Source organism: Trachemys scripta, chromosome 2 (assembly GCF_013100865.1).
Source record: "Trachemys scripta elegans isolate TJP31775 chromosome 2, CAS_Tse_1.0, whole genome shotgun sequence".
Taxonomy (NCBI): Eukaryota; Metazoa; Chordata; order Testudines; family Emydidae; genus Trachemys; species Trachemys scripta.
The window spans coordinates 77,729,171-77,746,859 of NC_048299.1; the positions used below are offsets into that span (position 1 = coordinate 77,729,171).

Here is a 17,689-nt window from a genome sequence, read left to right on the forward strand (position 1 = left end):
GGGTGTGGAACTGCCTACGCCATCACTTTCCCCCGCCCATAAAAAATCCATATATTCCATTGTAATCAATTAATTAACAGTGTCTCTAAGCCTAATAAGCAAAGTGACACTCCGCCAGTGCTGTGTGTAATAAACTCCTCTGCTTAACCTCTACACGGTGTGAATTTATGTCCTTCACCCTCCATGCTATTGTAGTAATTTTATACAAGGCATGTCTTGTAAGGTATCATTTGAAACCTCATTATTTGCTGGTCAGTATTGTCCTGGTAAAATATGTGTAGCAACATAGTATGCAGTGTCTTGTTAATTTTTCTTTGGAAGATTTCTGGGGCAGTTCTGATGCTGAATGGGATATGACAAAAGCAGTAACTTCTGAGTGATATAGTAAAAACTGTCAACTTGGCACTGACAGAGTAGAGTGAAACTTTTCAGAGTCTGTAAGCAGAATATTGCTTCGCCAGTCAATTCAGAGATGAGGGGCTAGAACCTTGTTCCCCCATTCATCCCCTTTGTTCTGCTCTGCAGTTTTATAATTATCCCCCCAAAAAGGTCTGAACTTTTTTCAATGTGGTTGAGTACACACCAGCTTAATTGTTTCTCTGTACCTTACCTGAAGATCTTGGGCTGGAATATGAACAGGCTTGTGATAACCTGATCCCAGCCAGAATGCAGAAGTGCAGAGGAACATGGAAAATAAAAATGAAGTATTCTGAAAAATGGTAGATGAAGATCAAAGGATGGAAAGTTCATACTGATTCAGATACAACTTAGTGCTAGTTTGGAAAGTGTCACTAATTATAAGAAGTACTAATTATAAGAAGTTTCAGTAATTATAAGAATAATAAGAAACACTCTGTTCAGACTCTGGCAGGCTGAACAGAGAATACAAGTACTGAGGGCCCAATCCTGTCTCCCAGGGCAAAACTTTCATTGTCTTTAGTGGTGCAGGATCAGATTATGAAAGAGCAAAGAGCCTGAACTACTCAGTACTGCCTCCCTGCTCCTGCTCCCACTGAAAATAATGACAAAATTACTATTGACTTCAATGGTGCAGGATTGGACCATACAAGTTGGGCACAAGCAAACCCATTTGCATTACTACAAGCAGAGTTAGGAAATGAAAGTGAACTAGGGTGAGGGCAAACATTAGCTGAGCCCTTCTGTGGTGGTACTTTGAAATGACAACATCTCAGCCAGTGAAATTTAATTGATACCAGCAATTCTGTAATAACATCAAATCTAATGATAAGGTGTATTGCAAAATTCTTTGACACCCTTTCTTGTGTCATGGGCATTACAAAAATCATGAAGTGGCCTCTGAGCTACCTCTTGTTTTGTTCTTAGGTGAATTTTATGCTTGTGGAAAAGGTTGGAGAGGTATTGGCAATTCTAGATGTCTGAGTGCAGAGAGGGGCAAAATCTTTTCAGCTTCTTAGGATCTTCCTAGCTCCTGCACTTGTCAGCTACAATCAGCAATAGCATTAAACAAACAAACAAAGAACAATAAAAAAAATCCTACTTGCCTATAACATTAAGACTCAAGTTGTGCAGTTAATGAGGAGGCACAGTGCTGCTGACAGCTCTGCTGAATGTGCACGTCTGGGAGGGTGCAGCATATTTCCCATTGCATGTCCTATCCATTCTGGTGATCAGTGCAAGGGAGGGGGAAAGGCTGCTTGTATTCTCCCTTTTTGCAGTCAGACCAGGGACAGAAACATTTTTATAAAAGGAACAAAGAACTAAGAGTGTGTGTTTGAATCCATTGGAGATCCCAGCCATATGCTAAACTATAGTTAAGCAGGAAGTGGGGGATGCAAAGGATTGCCTCAATCCCTTCTCATTTCCCAAGTCCTGGGGTTGCCTGGCTGGTTCCTGGAGTGAATTAGCGTCTAAGGACGTGTGTGGAGCTGTATTCTGCATGAAATCCCGTGCACAAGCAGCTGGGAAGCGGTTGGCATGGGAGTTACTATGGCAGTTCTCCACCACCCCACTTGAGAGTCACCCTATGCAGGGGAAATCTTCATGTGGTTGGTTAGGCTGTCTCTGAGACTGATTTGTAACTAGAGGCTCTGGCCCTATTTCTCTAAGTCAAGATTTTCAAACATGACTAGAGTGTGTGTGTGTGGTGGGGGAGGGGGAAAATGCCAATCTGACACACCTGTAAAGGGGCATGACTTCAGCAAGTACTGTGCACCCTCTTTCTGAAAATTCAGCCCCTTGCTTTTGGACATGACAGAACGGAGGCACCCAAACCCATTTGTGACACAGTGCTGCACAACACAGCACTCTGACCACTGCAACTCCAGTTAGCTGCCCTGCAGCACACCTGAATATGGGAATTGCGCCCAGTTGATAGACTGGGATGGGCTGGAGAAGTTAAAAGGCTAATTAACTCATTAGCCCAGAGGGTACAAAAGGCATAAGAATGGCCATACTGGGTCAGACCAAAGGGTCATCTAGCTCAGCATGGAGCCCGCTCAGATCATCGCGGCAGTTATGAGCACTGTAAACACCACGCGGCATTATCCTGAAGTATATGCAGCACCAGAAACTTCAAAAGCAGGCGAGGAGGTGACAGCAGTGTGGTGACAAGAATGATGAGGACATGGACACAGAGTTCTCTCAAAGCACAGACCCTGGCAATTTGGACATCATGGTGCTAATGGGGCAGGTTCATGCCGTGGAACGCCGATTCTGGGCCCAGGAAACAAGCACAGACAGGTGATCCTGCTGCCTTTCCTGCACCTCAACAATACGTTGGAGAATATCAGTTTGATCCTCCAGTAGCCTAAGCATTGCTTCCTGCCTCCTCTTATCACACTGACGCCACTGATCATCTTGATCCCGCCATCTCTCCTTTTGCTCCCGCCACCTGTCCTCACGTTTATTTTGTGTTTTTGTGCACTCTGACAGTGTCTGCCTCCAGGCATTCTGCTGGCTCTTTCAGTGTGGGAGGACTGCATGAGCTCAGAGAACATTTTGTCGAGAGTGCGTTTTTTTCACCTTCTAATCTTCGCTAGCCCCTGGGATGGAGATGATACGGGGAGTGTTGAAACATTTGCAGCTGCAGGAGGAAAAAAAGGAAGAGTAATATTTAAAGAGACACATTTTAGAGAACAATGGGTAGACTCTTTCAAGGTGAACCAAGCTGTTAACATTACATAGAATGTGTGCTTTCTTTACAAGGTCGCATTTTGCCTCTTATATCGAGGGCCTGCCAGTTTGGTGTGAGAGATCACAGACACAGGGCCGGCAGGCAACAGAATTCGGCTTGCAGACAGACATGGTAAGCCACAGTCTTTTGGCTTCTTTAACCTTCATAACATGTGGAGATGGTTTCAAACAGCAGCGCTCTCATTTCCCATAGCAAGCACCCATTGGGTTGGCCATTTACAAATGGGTTGGCCATTTAAAAGGAGGGGCTTCAGCCTTCGGGTTAACGTGCAGCACAAACCCAACTAAACCACCCCCCACACACCCAATTCTCTGGGATGATCGCTTCACCCCTCTCCCCACCGCGTGGCTAACAGCGGGGATGATTTCTGTTCAGCCACAGGCAAACAGCCCAGCAGGAACGGGCACCTCTGAATGTCCCCTTAATAAAATGACCCTATTTCAACCAGGGGACCATGAATGATATCACTCTCCTGAGGATAACACAGAGAGATAAAGAACAGATGTTGCTTGAATGCCAGCAAACACCGGGACCATACGCTGCCATGCTTTGTTATGCAATGATTCCAGACTATGTGCTACTGGCCTGGTGTGGTAAAGTGTCCTACCTTTGAGGCTGGAATAAGGCTGCCCTCCCCAGAAACCTTTTGCAAAGGCTTTGGGAGTGCAGGAGAGCTTCATTGAGATGTCCCTGGAGGATTTCCACTCCATCCCCATACATGTTAACAGACTTTTCCAGTAGCTGTACTGGCCACCAATGCATCCCAAGTCTTCAGGGCAAATTAATCATTAAACACGCTTGCTTTTAATCCATGTATTATATTTACAAAGGTACACTCACCAGAGGTCCCTTCTCCACCTTCAAGGTCTGGGAGCCCACCTTGGCTGGGTTGGGAGGGTACTAGATCCAGGGTGAAAAACAGTTCCTGGCTGTCAGGGAAAACGGTTTCTCTGTTTGCTTGCTGTGCATTATCTTCAACCTCCTCCTCCTCCTCATCCCCAAAATCTGCATCCCTGTTGCATGAGAATTCATTGATGGAGTCCACGCACAGGGGTGGGGTAGTTGTAGGGGCACCCCCTAGCATGGCATGCAGCTCATCATAGAAGCGGCATGTCTGGGGCTCTGACCTGGAGTGGCCATTTTCCTCTCTGGTTCTTTGGTAGGCTTGCCTGAGCTTCTTAAGTTTCACGCGAACTGCTGTGGGTCCCTGTTGTAGCCTCTGTCCTTCATGCCCTTGGAGATTTTTTCAAATATTTTGTCTTTTGGAACGGAATTCTGATAGCATGGATTTGTCTTCCCATACAGCGATTAGATCCAGTACCTGCCATTCAGTCCATGCTGGAGCTCTTTTGTGATTCTGGGACTCCCTGGTCACCTGTGCTGGGACTCCCTGGTCACCTGTGCATGGTCACCTGTGCTGATCAGCTCACCACGCTGGCCAAACAGGAAATTAAATTAAAAAGTTCGCGGGCCTTTTCCTGTCTACCTGGCCAGTGCATCTGAGTTGAGAGTGCAGTCCAGAGCAGTCACAATGGAGCACTCTGGGATAGCTCGCTGAGGCCAATACCGTCGAATTGTGTCCGCACTATCCCAAATTCGACCCAGCAGGGTCAATTTCAGTGCTAATCCCCTCGTCAGGGAGGAATACAGAAGTTGATTTTAGGAGCCCTTTAAGTCGACAAAAATGGCTTCGTCATGTGGACGGGTGCAGGGTTAAATTGATCTAACGCTGCTAAATTTGACCTAAACTCATAGTGTAGACCAGGCCTTAGTCGTCTCTTTTTCAAGCTGAAAAGTCCCAACCTTATTAAGCTGTTCCATACCCCTAATCATTTTTGTTGCCCTTTTCTGAACCTTTTCCAATGCCAGTATATCTTTTATGAGATGGGGTTTTATGAGAAGTGGTTCAGCTATATTCACCTCTTGGACCAGATCCTATGCTCCACTTAGGACTAAACCAAAAATTCCCTCCCCTCTTGTGGGTTCCAGGACCAGCTGCTCCAAGAAGCAGTCATTTAAGGTGTCAAGAAACTTTATCTCTGCATCCCATCCTGAGATGACATGTACCCAGTCAATATGGGGAGAGTTGAAATCCCCCATTATTACTGAGTTTTTCATTTTTATAGCCTCTCTAATCTCCCTGAGCATTTCACAATCACTATTACCATCCTGGTCAGGTGGCCAGTAGTATATCCCTACTGCTATATTCCTATTATTGAAGCATGGAATTGTTCTTCATAGAGATTCTATGATACAGTTTGGTTCATTTAAGATTTTTACTTCATTTGATTTTACGCTTTCTTTCCCATATAGTGTCACTCCCCCTCTAGCTCAACCTTTTCTGTCCTTCCGATATATTTTGTACCCTGTATTACTGTGTCCCATTGATTATCCTCATTCCACCAGCTTTCTGTGATGCCTATTATATCAATATCCTAATTTAATACGAGGCACTCTAGTTCACCCAACTTATTATTTAGACTTCTAGCATTTGTATATAAGCACTTAAAAATTATCACTTTTTAGCTGTCTGCCATTATGTGATGTAATTGAATGGGATGTTTTTTCATTTGACTGTTTCTCATCAGACCCTACCCATATTTTATCGTCTTCCATCCTCTCCTCCTTACTAGGACATAGACAATCTCCTCGCCAGGGCCATCCCTAGCCATTTTGGGGGGCTGTGTGGGCTTTGGGGGGCTGGCCACTTCCTGTGGGAAGTGGAGGGACCCAGCCCTAGCCTAGTTGGGGGGCAGGGGAGAACCGCCCCTCAGCACTCACCGGTGGCGCGGCTGGGAGCCAGGGGAGCAGAGCAGGCTGGGGCCCCTGGGCCCCGCACCCACCTAGGGACAGCCCTGGGCCTTAGTTTAAAAACTATTCGACAGGAAGAAAGCACAAAAGGGAAGTGTAGCGGGTGGTTACCCCGCTCCTGCCCTGAAGGGCTTAAAACAGCCCGGGGAGAGGGCTGTGGTGGGAGGAGTGGGGGGGAAGCTGGGCTTATTGGAGAAGCGGCTGCAGCTGGGCCACGCCCCAATCAGGCCACAGCTGGCCTGTATAAAAAGGCTGTGAGCCAGAGGCCCAAGAGAAGTCTCTCTCCAGGCTGGGAGAAAGCAGGGCCTGGCTGCCTGCAGAAAGAGTACTGGGAGTGAAGCAGGGTGGGGGGGAGAGCCAGAGGAGCAGGGGAGCTCCAGGCTGGTAACTCCCCAGGGAGCGGGGGCTTGGTGATGACTGGCAGTAGCCCAGACTGAGGCAAGGTGGGGATTAGAGGGTTGGGGGTTTTCCAGAGAGGGGAGATCCATAGAGACTGGTGGGGGGTATTGCCAGGGGAAGCCCCAGGTAAAGGGGCACCGGGGTCCGGGAGGGACACGAGGGCTAGCTACAAGCGGGACACCAGCCTACAGAGGGTGCCCAGGCTGGAAAAGAGCTAATTCCCGGAGATGACCAGCAGGAGGCGCCGCAGGGGTGAGTCCCACACCATTAGAGGGAGGAAAAGAGTGGGAGGTGCTTCTTGTTTGTGTGAGTGCCTCAGGAGCTGTGCAGTCTATAAAAGTGGTGGAAAGGAAGACTGTAAATACATCACATGAGGTGTTCTACTAGAAAAAGGTCACTTGAAAAGAGACAGAAGTGGGATTCCACTCTGTCACATCTCTTTTCTCTCCTGAAAATCTTGGCCCCATGTCCAAGGAAATAAATCTTTCAATGAACACTGGAGAGGGGGCATTTCACAAAAAAGAGGCCGATGTGGGGCCAATCATCTTTTGTCCCCATTCCCTCCACTGCTCAAAGGGGTCAGCAATCCTTCACAACTGGTATGTTTGCATTTTCATTGTCTGTTAATGAAACACCTCTCTTTTCTTAAAGGCTCGTATGCTCCTTACTGTAGCTAAATCTGAAACAAAGACCGTTAGACTCTGGGCACGAAGTGAAGCACAGAAATATCAAGAAACAGAAACGGAAATGTACAAAAATGAAAAGTGGAGAGAAGAGAAATATAAATGTATCCTGAGAGGTGCAACAGCCAACCAAGTTAATGCTGGCTGTTCCAGGAAGAATTAAAACAACGAAGCAGGAAAAAAATGTTTTGGAAAAACACTTGGGGAGGCCTAGAGAAATTTCTAAAGCTAAGAGAGTAGAGGGCAACATTTCTGCCCTGATCAGTTCAGCTCGTTGTATGAGCTACTGGAACTATTTCTTTTAATGTACCAGATAGAAATGACTTTTTTCTTTTGGAGCTGACAATTTGAATTCCTTTTCATATGCTAAATGTATCTGGCTGGTGGCTGCAGTATCTCTGTGATAACCTCTACTGGTTATCGTAGAGGGCTGGAAATTCAGACTTCTGAGTTTAAGTCCCACCTCTGCCACTGACCACTGCTAAAAGTGCATGTGAATGAGAGAATGCAATATATTTTTCCTGCATGTCTTGTCAACTCTGGTGGTCAGTGCAATCTAGGGGGAATGGCTGCTTGTATTCTCCCCTTTCCTCCTGTAATCATACATTCTCTATGACCTGGAGCAAGTCAGTTTATTCATCGGTAAAATGGATCTATTTCTCCTCTTCTTGTGAGATTTTGCTAATTAATGTTTGGCAAGTGCATTGACATGCTCATTTGCAAGGCGCAGTCTTCAGGAGATATAAAGAATTAATTATTATACAGCCTTGACCACACAGTGGTAAAGAAGCTCAACACAATAAAAGAAAAAAAGCGAGGAAGAGGAGCCTGAATTAACCACATGCCTCAATGGCCTCAGCACCCTCATGCTATGCAGGTCTTGTTTCCCTTAGTTACAGACTTGTAAGAACCTGAAATTGGGACGGAACTTTTTCTGCCCTTGTCTTGTCAATGCTGTTCAAGTCTAGTGTATTCAACACCCATAAAAAGATTATTTTGTCAGATTCAACGCTCCTGGAAAGTATCCCCTGCCCTCGGGGAATCCTCAGTTAATTAACGTTGTTGACCTTAAATTGTGATTCATTGCTTGAGTGTTCTACTCTATATCTAGTTGAAGAGTTTGCTGAGCAGAAGTCCCAGATTCCCTTGCACATGCAGTTGAATTAAGCACTTAATGACGTGGGGTTTTTTTCTACCTTGTCTCTGGATTCTTAAATACTAGAGCTTCAAACACAGCATCCCTGCAGTGAACCACTGTACTGAGGCTAGAAAACATTCCTTCCCTTCTGTGTTCAGGATTCTGTGTATCTACCAGGACATATTCTGCTCTCCATTATCCACACCCACTATTTCAGTAACAGATCAGCAGCTTGGCCCTCGCTTTGTCCATGGAGAAACTCCAAGTCTAACACTGAGAAAAATCAAATTGAGTATTATGGTGCAGTGGTAGCTGCACCATGATTATGGTCCCATTAAAGAATTTCATTTTGATAGTGGAAAAAATGGAGAATATCGGGAGTCTTTGCATGTGTTCTAGTAAAATAAATGTTTGATTGTAATCTTTGGCTAATTACAGATAGGTGTATTTATTGTACAATGTGAAATTCTGGAAAGTTTATAATAAGCTGCTGAAAAATAGATAGTGGGCAACTTTTTCCCCCTGGGGAGTGTCTTTTCTTTGTGCTCATCTAGCAGAAAAATAAAATTTCAGCTATGGTAAAACATTTCATGTATCATTGTTCCCATAACAGAGATTCCTAGAATTCTTTTTTAGGGAAGTGCATAGCTTTTAAAGAAAGGTACTTTTTAAAGTGGTAACAACAAACTTGTTTGCCAGTCTGAAGCTGCCCAATTACAAATTGATGGTATAAAGAAAAATGTGCTGTCACTCACTATATGCAGGGAAATTTTATAAATATGAAAGCTCTCTGAGCGATGAGAGAAAAGACTAGCCATTTAAATCTCACCTATAAGTGCTGTGTTAAATTCCTATGCAATTCACTACCCTTATTTTTGAGTAAGGCTATGAACACTTATCTAGAAAATAGTTACAGAACATCTTCTAGTCAACCTCCACCACACCTATTTTTGGAACAAAGAGCTTATTACAAGGTCATTGTAGGCCCAGAACCTAGCTTTCTACTATGACAAAGCCTTGTCTTAGCCACTGCACCACACTGCCTATCATTGTGACTAAGCCTGTTTTGTATCTCTAACAATTGCAAACCACATATCTCTCCCAGAGCCAGAGAGAGAAACCCAGATACTGGAACCCCAGTACTGTACAGCCGATTAATAAATACTTGTGTTACCCTCCGAGGAAGTGTTTCCAGAACAGCTGGTCAGAAAATGTATTGACTTTTTTTCACCCATAAGAAAACTTTCACAAAAGTGAAGAAAAATTAATTTTTATCACAACTTTCCACAGACAACTTCAAGTTTTTGAAGAAAAACTTGAAACCATAACATTTTGTTCAAAACCTAAAATGTTTGAGGGAGGCCATACATCATGGGAGTCATATGATTGAGGTGTATCATGAGAGATGTAGTCCATCTGAGGAGCATATACAATATATATTTCCAACCTTAACTCTAACTAAATGTGGAGAATAGAGTGGAAAATATGAATATGTAAATGGAGTGCTTCACAATTTCTAACTACGTAAAGTCTTTGGAGAAATGGAAGTACTGTAATTAAATCACAATATATTTCTGCTCTTTGTAAAGACATGAGAAATGACAACAAGAAGTCAGAATTAAAGTTAGAAATATATTTCAGGTCATTAATTAGTAACATTACAGTAATTGTAATGATATTTTAAAAATGAAAGGTAGAGTTGCTGAAAAAGATTAGACTATTTCTTGACACAGTCAATTATTTGACAATTCCTCACCTGTATATTTTCTAGATTTTGTTGTTCTTTCAAAATTTGCTTATAGCAACCTCAATTGAACATAAATGTAGTTTTCTTTCCTTGAATTATTATTGGAGTTTTGAGAAAAGACTTGCCTAAAAGGGAATTTGAGAGGTCTTATTTTGATGTAAGATTCCAGTGCATCGTACGTCAATTTAGTTTGTCTTCAGGAATGATCATAACATATATTGCCAGGGTGTGGGGGGACATACAGGAGTCATAAGGTCTAATCCAGTGCCCATCAAAGTCATGGGGAAGACTCCCCCTGACTTCAGTGGGTGTTGGATTTGGCCAATACACAGGGCAGCAGAGCATTCTACATTTTAGAAAGGTTATGCACCAAACTAACATATAAGAAAAAATTCTGCCCTCAGAGGTTTCCATACAAGAATGTGATTCACTTGTGTCTGTCTTCAGTGTTATGCAGTCATAATGGCATTGAAACTGAGAGTTACATCTGTGTCAAACTGGAGTAACTGAAGGGTGAGTCAGGCCATATATTGAAAAACTGTAGCTGATTTCTGTGCACAGCCAGCCAGTGAAATGTGCAATGATTCATTTGACTTCTAAGCTAAATAGCAATAAAAATATATATATTCTTGTTGGTTAACTATAGTCTCTGAAAATTATTACACAATGATTACACTGAATAATTATCATCAAGAAAAAAAGCAGCCAATCAGGAGGGAATGTTTTGCTAGGAAACTTTAAAAGAAGCCATCATACACATTTAAAATTAAGTCAGAATTCAATAGATGTCCTCTCCCTCCAGCCCAGTTTGTGTTTTAATGCTTGTCTACGTAAAGCTCCCCCAGATTTTTATACTATAGAAACTGTCAGGAAGTCAGTTATACAAAGATGCCATTTTGCTTTATTCAAGAAAAATACACATTTAATACAGAAAAATACTACGAGGAAGAAGGGGCACTGAGCATGTGCAATGCATACTATTATGGAAATATTTACATTAAGAGTCCTGCAATTCTATAAAAAGAACAGGAGTACTTGTGGCACCTTAGAGACTAACAAATTTATTAGAGCATAAGCTTTCGTGGGCTACAACCCATCACTGCAGGCTTCCATTGTCCACAAAGGTGTCAGATCATGTTGGTGATGACATGCTCTGTTCATGTGTGGGTTTCTAGATAGGATCTCTGTATGTGGGTAGATGGATTTTTTTCACTCCATGTGTTTGGAGGAATTTCTGCAAGTTTTGAAGGAGTGGAAGTCAAAATCCAGGACCAACTTTCCTCTGTCCCTAAAAAATAAACAGTGGAGGTAGGACACTGGGCTAAGTCAATGCTAGTACGATTTATAGGGCAATTGCTGTATTTAAATGAACGCAGTTAGAATGTATGTCTGGGCAGGGAGTGGGAAAGCTTACAGAACTCTGTCACTATCAGAATAGCCTAATACTTGAGTGGGCCAGGAGTGAGAATGATTGGCTGAATTGCTACTAGAAATGCGACGACTGCAGGTTTGGAACATTTTTTTAAGGTGAGCTTTAAACATCTCGCCAGCAAAAGCATAGATCACGGGGTTCAGGCAGCAGTGGATGAAGGAGATTGATTCGGTCAGCTGCAGGGCCAGTGCAAGCCTTTGGCTCGTCTCGCAGTCGTTGATGACGTGCAAGTTCTGCAGAGAGTCTAGAAAAAGCACAATGTTGAAGGGAGCCCAGAAAAGAAAAAAGACGACCACGATGATGAAAATCAGCTTGATGGCTTTGATCTTGTTCCGGTTTTTGCAGCTCTTCAGATTTTTCAGGATGTGGGAGTAGCAGTAAATGAGGATGCTGAGCGGGATCAAAAGGCCCAAGATGTTGACTTCAAACTGAATGAAAAATCGCCAGGTCTCTTGGCCTGGAGGATATTTGGGGACACACTCGCGAGACTGTTCAATTTTCACTTCTTGGTTAAACGCCATATGTGGTATGGCAACCAGACCAGCCGTCATCCACAGGAGTAAGCTTATCATTATGCCACAAGTGGCTGTCCGAACTCTCATAGCATAGACAGCATGAACGACTGCTATGTACCTGTCTATGCTCATGAGGGTTATAAAGAAAATGCTACTGTAAAAGCCTATGTAATAAATTCCTGCCATCATTTTACACACTGCATTTCCGAAAATCCATTCTTCTGAAGCATAGTGAGCTTGAAATGGGAGGGGGACAACAAAGAGCAGGTCAGAGATTGCAAGGTTGAGCAAGCATACATCAGTCATGGTGGTGACTTTCTTCCTGGTCAAGAGTACACATATGACCAAGGCATTTCCTACTAGGCAGAAGACAAACACAAGGCAGTAAACTATTGGAAGAAACAGTGATTTGAACCTGCTGAAACCATTGCCTTCACTGCAAGGAGAGGTACCTTCATCATACACATAGTTATATTCTGTGGTGTTTGGGAAAGGGCTTGTAAGAGTCATCTTGAAGACCTGTGCACAAAAAAGAGATAATTAATTGATTATGGGTATAGAAGGGTTGCAGAAGACTGCATTTTGCCATTGTTACTCATGCTGAATGAAATCAATGTGTCTGCTTGAGGAGTAAGGTACTGATCAGTGTAAAGGCTTGTCGAAACACAATTATACCGTTTTAAGTAAACTGGTTAGATAAAGCAGTGCGAACCTCCCCCGCCCTCAGTATTAATGCAGTTATTAGCTTACTCCCATACAAGAAGGAAAATATGCTATATCAGTAGAATATGCACCTTTACACTATCACTGCAACAACAGCCCTAGGGGTTAGATCAGAATAACTCTATTGGTTTTAAAAAAAATGCACCACTAAGTGACATAGTTATACTGGTACAAACATTGTGTGGAAGCCAGCCCTAAGCATAGCAGAATCCAGGTCTCCATGTATTATAATAAAGAGCATTTTACTGAGAAGATATATAGCCTCATAAAAGTCAGAATTTTGATTGGACAAACCACCTGTTGGCATTATATCTCTACCTAACAATTTTTACCCAAGCTGAGCTGCAGTCTTTTGTCTTAGCTCAGTTTTTTAGTTTTGAAAATCAAAACCAATTTTGGTGGTTTCTCTCTCCGTAATGTATGACGCATTCCAGTGAGTACAATTTAACAATATTATTGCCAGGATTTTCAGAAGTGACTAGTAATTTTTGGTGATCAGTTTTTGGGTACTTCAACTTGAGACAACGTAAAGGTGTCGGATTTGCAGAATGTGCTGTACACCTTCCCTTTAAGGAGGACCTGACACATCAGGAAAAACTATGAAAAGCAATCAATTTAGTAAGAATTTTTTTTCTAATTCGTAAAACATTTGCATTTGTCTTGCCATAATCTTGAAAAACAGATTCTTTGTTGCTTGAAGGTTCATCCAGAACTTTGAAATACGTGGATAAGAAGAGCTAGGCATCATTATTATTTTTGACATAGATCATCCACTTTTGAGTGGGTGGGTGGGGAATATTTAGGAGGGGACTCAGAGGAAGCAGATCTCCATGAGGATTTTGTTACAGAAACCTACACTGTCCTGTTGGGGAAGTGGGGGTTGTCCCTATTAACCTGGCAAATTCCCTCTACCTCTGCACAAGCTCTTTCACCATTGGAATGGGGCTGCACCAAAGTGGGAAGATCTGGTAAGGGAGAGTCCCCTTTGTGCCAGGTCAGGAGGGAGGGGACGGGAAATCAGGACTGTAATTTACTATCTAGTCCCTCTGATGCCGTCATTCCTCAGCCAAATACTAAACCTTTCATGTGGCGTCCCATAACAGTCAATCAGCATGTTATGTACAGAGAATCTCTTTCCAAAAAATAAAGATCTATTTTCATGCCAAGATCTTTAGTTAGAAATAATAAAAAATGACAAATGCACTGGTCTTCTATGTTGTCTAACCTTAGTCTCTGCTATAATTCCAACATAATTAACGTATCATTCTATAATTGTTTAATATTTATAAAGCAATAGACTTATGTAGAATAAATATGCCATGTGAAATAATATATACATATAATTCATCTGAATATTATCTAATTTACACCCATATAATCCAAGAGCAATTTTACTGAAATGAATAGGAGATGCAGGCGCTCAGCATCTCTGAAGTTTAGGCTATTGTTATGCTGCTGATACCCTCATCTCATCTTTATGACTTCGAAAATTCACTGTTTTCCATGGAGGATCTCTTCTCCCTTCTCCACCTCAGTTGGCCTAACAATCAAGTAGAAAAAGCATTGCTGTCTAGATGATCTAGAGACAAGTATCTCTCAAGGTGTGCCTCCCTCTTGTTAACTATAGTTAGTTAACTACAGTTAAGATGACAGTATATTTAATATAGATGGATTTTACCTTTGACTAAGGAGGCAGGACTTGGTTTGGTACCTGTTCTACTGTGTCGTCTTCCTCCCTTGATCACAGATGTGTCCAAATGGTCTTTTCCCTTGGTGGTGGAGACTGATGAGCGTTTGTGATATATAGACTCCCAACAGCTACAGAATAAGTATGGAGGCAAACCTGTTAGTTCAAGAGATAGTATAAGACAGATGAGTAAACAGGAAAAGGTGAACATGAAAGGTTTTATAAATAGTTTCTGTGAGAAGGTATCAACCTCACACTTTCTGAAGTGAATAGGTCTATGCATGTGAGGAGGTGCTCTCCAGTGTGTGCAAGGGTTGCGCAATTGACTCTCTTGCCTTTAGCAAAAAACCAAACCACTGTGGCCACCTCCATAATAGAAACTAAAAACCCCTAAAACCTATGCCAGGGACAAGTAGTGCCAATGTACTGCAGGTGTAAATTGGTGTAGCTCTGGTGAAGTCAATGGAATTATACCAATTTAGAGCAGTTGAAGACCGGGCATGTAATTTCCAAAAAATATATTTGGTTTCTATCTTGTAACTGATATCAGCCGACATGCTAGATCTAGCCAAGAACTGTTTTTACGCACCTGTCTGTTAGTGATGTACAAACTTGTTTCAATGAGATACGAAATCACACACACCTACACATCTCTTCAACCACTTTTGAAAACTCAGTTTTATTTAAAGTTGAGAGATTTGCTTATTTGTTTGAGTACATTTTGCTGCATTCAGTCCATGTGTTTTGGGACAAAATACTGGCCCAAGCAGAACCAGGATTGGCTTCAAATTATGATAGTTTTATATAGTGCTGTGTAGTGAGGTGGAGTGGCCTCCTGAGGACCTGGAGTGGGAGGGCCCCCATACTGAGCCCTGGTGGGCGGGACCAGGGCTTAGTTGCCCCTCCCCCAGGAAGTGGGTGGAAGGGGCAGGAAGTATAAAAGGTGGCCCAGAAAGCTCCAGAGAGGAGGGTGCCAAGGGACTGGGCTTGGCCACCAGGGCCACCAGCTGATTCAGACCTGGAGGAAGCAGACAACTGGCCTGGACCACCCAGACTGTTGTCGGACCTGACCCCCGAGGGAGAGGATGACTGGCCTGGACCACCGATGGACCAGATCCCCAAAGACTTGCTCGCGATCCTGGAAGCCGCCATCAACCTTGACCCCCTCCTCACGGCAACAGGTACACCAAGAAGGGGAGTTTGGAAGTGGCCCAGGGGTAGCAGACCCCTGTATGGCTGCAACAGTGACAGAAGGTAAATCAGTGTGTTGCGGCGTGGATCCCCACTGACCCAGTGACAAAGCACTTTGTCACTGCTAGAGCCCTGGGCCAGGACGCAGTGGAGTGGGTGGGCCTGCGTCTCCCCTGCAACCGCAACCCGGGGGTGGCAGTCTCCCCTTCCTCACGCTGGAAGCCTGAGTCTCAGACTTTTTGCTACCCTGCCTTGATCCAGGGCCTGGGCTAATTGACTGTTTATGTGCAGGCCTGAGCCTCAGATTCTTTGTTGCTTCGCCCTGATCCAGGGCTGAGGCCAATTGACTGTTTGTTTCCCACCCAGCCTGAGAAAAGGCCTTAGCTCCAGCTGTAAGCAGAGACCGCTTTATTCCCCACGGCGGCCAACGTATCAGTGACGTAGTGAGGCAGGGTGGAAGAATTAAAGATGGCAGAGTATGTGATGCTGGGATCTGGGAGGAAGAGTGGAGGGAGGAGAGGAGAAAGATAAATTCAGGGTTGGAAAGTTAGAGTTTCTGAGGGGAGAGAGTCAGATGGAGCTGTGAGATTAGACACAGGTAGATGTTAGGTTAGAGAATAGAGCTGGGTGACATTTTTGGTTGAAACATTTTTAGGCAAAAAAAAAAAAATGCAGATTCGGCGATGCCAGAAAGGTTTGTGAATTCATGTTGGTTTCCCCAAATAGTTCATGGTAAAAAAATTAAAAAATCCAAAAAGTCTAAACTTTTCATTTTGACACTTTTGAAACCAATATTTCTGCTTTTAATTCAGAACAAGTTTTCATTTTGAAATTTCCTTCAATTTTATGACTCCCGCCCCCCAAAACCTAACACTTCAAACAGATGAAACATTTCATTTCAGATTGAACAGTACGCTTCATTCAACCAGGAAGGATTTTTTATTTTTCAAAATGGCCAGTGAACCAACAAAGTCAGTCATAGAGAGGTAGATTAATCATGGGCAAAAAGTGGTGTTTAAAACTGTAGGGGCAGATGGAAGTCACCCAGGGAGAGAATACGCTGGGGGAACAGAGGGAGGAATGATGCTGCTGGTTGGTCATGCTGTTTCTAGTCAGACTGAAAGTGGAGAAAAATGTGTTAATCCACAAACCAGTAAGAAGAGGGAGTAAGAATAGGCAGGTCAATGAACAGTCATGGGTGTTTGCCAAAAATGAATCTGAAATGCTCTCGCTGTGCTTCTTTTGGTGGCACTGCCTATAGTGCAGCCTTACCCCCTTAACACTGGTCGAGTTTAATCACCCATCTAGAAAAACGTCCCCAGATACTAGCACATTATCAAGCTCATTGTGCTTTCTCTGTGGAGGGAAAACTTGTTTATAACAAATCAAACCAAGGAGCCACAGAGATACACAGCTCTGTTTTCTCCATCCTCTTACATCCCCACAGAATAAACTCAGTATTGGCAGCTTTGGGTTAAATTTGGATCCAGGTGGTATGCTGTACTTTGTGTTCACAGCAACATGTCTGTAAGTTGCAGAAGAGAAGTGGATCACATGGACCAACCAAACACCATGCTTTGCTGCTTCAGAAGAGACATTTGTGACTGAATGGGAACACCCTAACTTTCACTGATGGACAAGCCTCCTGGTTTCCCTTGTTTCCATAGTGGGCTCTGTTAAAATCTTGACATTCATTTACACACTGCAGGAGCTGACGATACTACGGTATTTGTCATATTCCCATTTTAATCATAAGGAATACTGCAAGTGCTACAGCCAAAGTAAATTTTTCATGGTAGTACATGTGAGGGGGCAGATCCTCAGCTGCTGTAAATCACTTTAGCTCATTGAAATCACCGCAGTTTCACCCATTTACATAAGCTGACGATCTAACCTTATGCCCATTTATAGCTGCTGAGATTCTGAAATTCCATAGAATTTTAATGGCACCCACGTAGAGTGTAGAACCATAGGGTTAGAAGGGACCACAAGGGTCATCTAGTCTACCCCCCTGCCAAGATGCAGGATTTGTTGTGTCTAAACCATCCAAGACAGATGGCGATCCAGCCTCCTTTTGAAAACCTCCAGTGAAGGAGCTTCCACAACCCCCCTAGGCAGTCCTACTGTTCTTACAGTTAGGAAGTTTCCCCTGAGATTTAATCTAAACCTGCTGTACTTAGAACCCGCT

At 43.4% G+C, this 17,689-nt stretch overlaps 1 protein-coding gene across 1 annotated transcript; it reads right to left on the reverse strand.

Moving 5' to 3' along the window:
• Window positions 1-10,861: 10,861 nt before the first annotated feature.
• On the reverse strand, window positions 10,862-14,578 carry LOC117872472 (C-C chemokine receptor type 8-like). Its single transcript, XM_034760954.1, has 2 exons — window positions 14,302-14,578; window positions 10,862-12,419 (listed from the first exon to the last, which is right to left on the reverse strand). The coding sequence occupies exon 2, from the start codon at window positions 12,408-12,410 to the stop codon at window positions 11,364-11,366; it is 1,047 nt and encodes a 348-aa protein (XP_034616845.1). The 5' UTR covers window positions 12,411-12,419; window positions 14,302-14,578; the 3' UTR covers window positions 10,862-11,363.
• Between the last annotated feature and the right edge of the window lie 3,111 nt (window positions 14,579-17,689).

What these genes read in the sequence shown, in the direction of transcription:
- LOC117872472 (XM_034760954.1), bottom strand. Translation starts at nt 12,410, where the DNA reads ATGACTCTTACAAGCCCTTTCCCAAACACCACAGAATATAACTATGTG.